The sequence below is a fragment of the Diceros bicornis genome, chromosome 32 (assembly GCF_020826845.1).
Source record: "Diceros bicornis minor isolate mBicDic1 chromosome 32, mDicBic1.mat.cur, whole genome shotgun sequence".
NCBI lineage: Eukaryota > Metazoa > Chordata > Mammalia > Perissodactyla > Rhinocerotidae > Diceros > Diceros bicornis.
In genome coordinates this window covers 16,229,999-16,233,956 of record NC_080771.1, presented here as the reverse complement: position 1 = coordinate 16,233,956, position 3,958 = coordinate 16,229,999, and the positions used below count along the sequence as shown (strand labels likewise).

Sequence of the window (3,958 nt, the reverse complement as noted above, 5' to 3'; positions counted from 1 at the left end):
TGGTACATAGAAGGTGCTCGTTATATCTGATGAATAAATGGACAGACAGGTGGATTGATAGATGTAATGGCATCTTCTCAGTCCTGCTTCTCTTCTCCTTACACACACACACACACACACACACACACACACACACACACACTTGCACACACAGAGGGAAGTACTCATCAGGCTCTGCATTTCTTAAAGAACCTGCTTGTGTCCTGCCCCGGTCACACAGCCACATAGTTAGAAGCTGCAGTCAAGGGTCCATTTGGAGTTAGAAGCTCTTAGAGGACCAGGTTCCCCATGTGGGAATGTACTTTAAGGGAACAGAGAGATTTGGAGACTGGCCCTGTGCAACTTGGATTTCAAGATAAACGCTGTTACACAAAACCACTTTATTGAACAGTAATGGAGCCCAATGGGGCCAGAAAGGGCTGGGAATAAAGGGGCATGTGAGCCTCAGGGGGGATGCTGCTTGAACCTCTTAATCCTGTTCTGGTACCCGAGAGCAGGTCTTCCTCAGCGGCTCGCCCAGCAAGCTTCTGTGGGGTCAGCCTCCTGCCACCATGCTATAATCGCCGAATTTTGGGGCTTGGGCAACCGAGTTCTTTATCCGACTCTGCCACAGCTCGACGTTTCTTGGGCGCCTGCCTGGGGACGGGCTTCTCTGCTTCCACCTTTGCTGGGGTGGCCACAGGAGCATCCCCATAGGCCCGGTAGCCACCAACCAGGCAGTATGTCTCTCCATGCCAGCACATCTGGGTTTCTCCACACCCTCGGTAGACGACATGGTAGAGACAAGGTGTAGGAGGAGGGGTGGGAGCCACTGCTGCTGGAAAGAAAATCGGAAATGATCAGTCACTTCTGCTGTACACAGGTCCTGCCAGGACCTCCCCTCATGTCTCTCAGTTTCTGCTTGAAGCCCTTTAATCTGCTTGGCATCCAAAACAAGCCTTGGCCCATCACCTCTATGAGTCCCCCAGAGAAGGGATATTGGCTGCAAAAGCAATTCCATGGAGCCTATGGCAGCAGCAGGAGATCAGGAAATCTGTTTCCCATTCCCAGAGAAAATGGTAGAACCTGAAAATAATTGCAATTAGGAACCCCTACATCTCTCCCTTCCACGACAGAGAAAACACTTCTTAAGGTCTGTCACTTCTGATGCTTTAATGGAAATGCCTTTCAAGTTCTGGAAAAATAATCTAATGTAAATCGGTTAAGAACCCCTTTCACCTTGGCAACTCCTCTTGGGCCCCATTCATTCCACCTGTTTCAACCACACTGAACTCTAGCCCTCTGATGCTTTGATCTAGATTAGAAAAAAGGCCAAATACTGAGGCAGAGTTACCAGGAGGTTCAGAGCCAGAATCTGGGTACCAAGTCTAGGCTCACATCAACCCAACCTCCTGGGACACCATTTCCCAGCCGTCCAGGCTCAGTACCACTTCATCACTCCCCTTGCCTCTTCTGTTCTTCCCATCGATATGATACCACGCTTTCTCCAGTACTCAGCAGCTCAGTCTGGGACGTGTCTGAGGAGACCCCTATGGATGTCTACGTGACAGCACAGTGAAGGTGCCTGGGTTGGAGGTGAGGTTCAAGAGTGGCCCTCAACAGCTCTTCCTCAAACTGCTCCATTCATCACTTGCCAACAAAAATGCACTTTTGCTAAGAGGCCAATCAGGAAAGGGTCTGAATGGAAGCATCTTGTAGCCCAAAGGGGAAGGCTACAATTATAAACTTTTCTGAACACTTGCCCAGGGATGACATTTCACTTGTCCTCATCAGTGAGCAGGAACACTGTGGGTCCCTAGGCCACTGATATTATTTATAGCTGGGGAAGTTCTGAGATGTGGTGGGCAAGCCCAAAAGGAACATGTGGCAGCCAGGTGAGGTTGTGGGTATACCAATGCCTCTTACACGGATGCCCGGACTAGACCTACCTGCTGTGTGGCCCTCCCAGGGGACAGAGGACAAGTTAGAGTTAATATAGACGATCCGGTCAGACATTCTCTCTCAGGCAACTTAACAGATTGGTATCTGGTAGAGACCTGGTAGGGAAGTTTCCTCAAGAGCACCACATTTGCGTGGTTACCCTGCCGTGGAAACTGAGGTCTGTGACATCATCACTAACCAGTGAGGTCACATAAAGAACCTGTGACTTGAGGGGCAGGCTTCAGGCTCCTGGGGTTTTGTGGAGGAGAGCAGGGTGGAGGCAGAGAGGCGTCCTGCCTGGGCCCTCACACCTGGTCCTCCCCACCCACGCCCTAGTCAAGTAGCCACTCCCTGTGGAGCATACCTGTGGGCGGGCACAGCCCCGGGGACCACAGGAGGGCAAGAGAAACCCACATTCTGAGATGGGCTTGAGAGGCAAGATTAACTTAGAGACAGCTAAGTTGTATGGCACTGACCGTAAGTATTCAACGGTTGGAGAGGCAGAGATTTGTGTGGACTGGAAATCAGAGAAGGCTCCTGGCTGGTGGGCTTGAAGGACACGCGAGATTTGGACTCGTGGAGAGGAGAGAAGACACTCCAGTTGGGAAGAATAAAAGCAAAGACAGGCTCTTCTCGACCTTGTCCTGCCCCAAATGTAAATTCCTAGAACCCTCACATTTTTTACCACTGAGGACTTAGAAAACCAAGAGGTTAAGGGGCCTACCCAAAGTTACACAGGTAGTGGAGTGGTGTTCTGCTCGATGGTAGGGCTTCATGTCAGGGGTCCAGATTTATAGCCGAGAGGAATATGAAGACAAGCTCATCACATTCCAGTGATACTGGGAGCGATGTCAAAGGTGGTCTAAGGCAAATGAGGGTGTTGCAGGACTTCACATTGGGAACAATATGCCCATTTTAATGTGAAGTTCAAAACAAACTCATGACAAAATGACATAATACAAAACGCCAACCTACTCATTACACTCTTCTCTTCCCCAACAGGGCAAATAATGACCATCCCATCACCATGAACGGAAGAGGTGTGGGCTCAGCAGCAGCTGGGTGAAAAACACAGTCCACTCTGTGAGGAGGTGTTCCTGAAAGACGATTTGGTCCTACACCGAGGAGGAAGAAATAGACAACTCTGCTCTCAGCCTTCTCAGGCCCACAGGAAGGAGCCATAATTCGAGCAGGCTTTGATACAGCGTGGCCAAGAACTTCCTAGCCATGAGAGAGGACCTTCCCTAGGAGGGGGCTCCCTGTGGCTGACCTGGAAAAAACAAAGATGGGACTACTTGTTTACTGCTGCTGCAGAGAGGATGTGCCCAGGAGACAGACATTGCCTGGGCTACAATTTTAGAGGTTGGCCAGCCCTGGCTGAGAACCACAGTACCTTCTCTCTACTCCTAAGTTGTTTGATCGGTGTGAAGCAGGATAGGGCAGATGAAGTCAGGCCTAATTAGAGCAGACTCCTTTTGTGGGGGGCTCTGGAGGAAGTTCATCCTGGCAGGTGGGCCAGCATAAGAACCACTCAGATTCTCCAAGGCTCCAGAGAGATGACTTGCCTGGGAGCATCCCTCTCATCTGGTGGGGATACGGACCTTATCAGCCCCTGCTGGGTCTCTGGGGAAGGCAGAAGGGCAGACACAAATGGTTTATCAACTTAAGAGTGTTTGAGACTCACCTGGGGAGTTCACAAACCAACTTAAAAATACTTCTATGTGGATTCTTGGGCCAACTTTCAGAAAAATTATCCAGATTTGGAGTGGGGCTCAGGATCTGCGCTTTTAACAAGGCTCCTGGGCAGTTCCACCAGAGTGGTCAGGGATTGAGTGACCAAAGTATTGTCTAAATGGGGTCACCTTTGAGATCAAAGTGGGCAGTATTAAGAACTGCACCAGGCACAGATGTAAACAAGGAATATTCAAGGGAAACAGAGATGTATCGTTACTCTGTGCATGAATCACATTTGAGAAAAGCTAGCCTGGTGGTTAAGAACACAACTCTGGGTGCAGACAAGACCAGACTCTGTCCTATT

The 3,958-nt window shown here is 49.9% G+C and overlaps 1 protein-coding gene across 1 annotated transcript; it reads right to left on the bottom strand.

Moving 5' to 3' along the window:
* Nucleotides 1–380: 380 nt before the first annotated feature.
* On the bottom strand, nucleotides 381–2,024 carry DPEP2NB (DPEP2 neighbor). Its single transcript, XM_058527711.1, is given in 2 exon segments — nucleotides 381–817; nucleotides 1,929–2,024. Coding segments are annotated over 2 exon segments (504 nt in total). The 5' UTR covers nucleotides 1,996–2,024.
* Nucleotides 2,025–3,958: the final 1,934 nt, after the last annotated feature.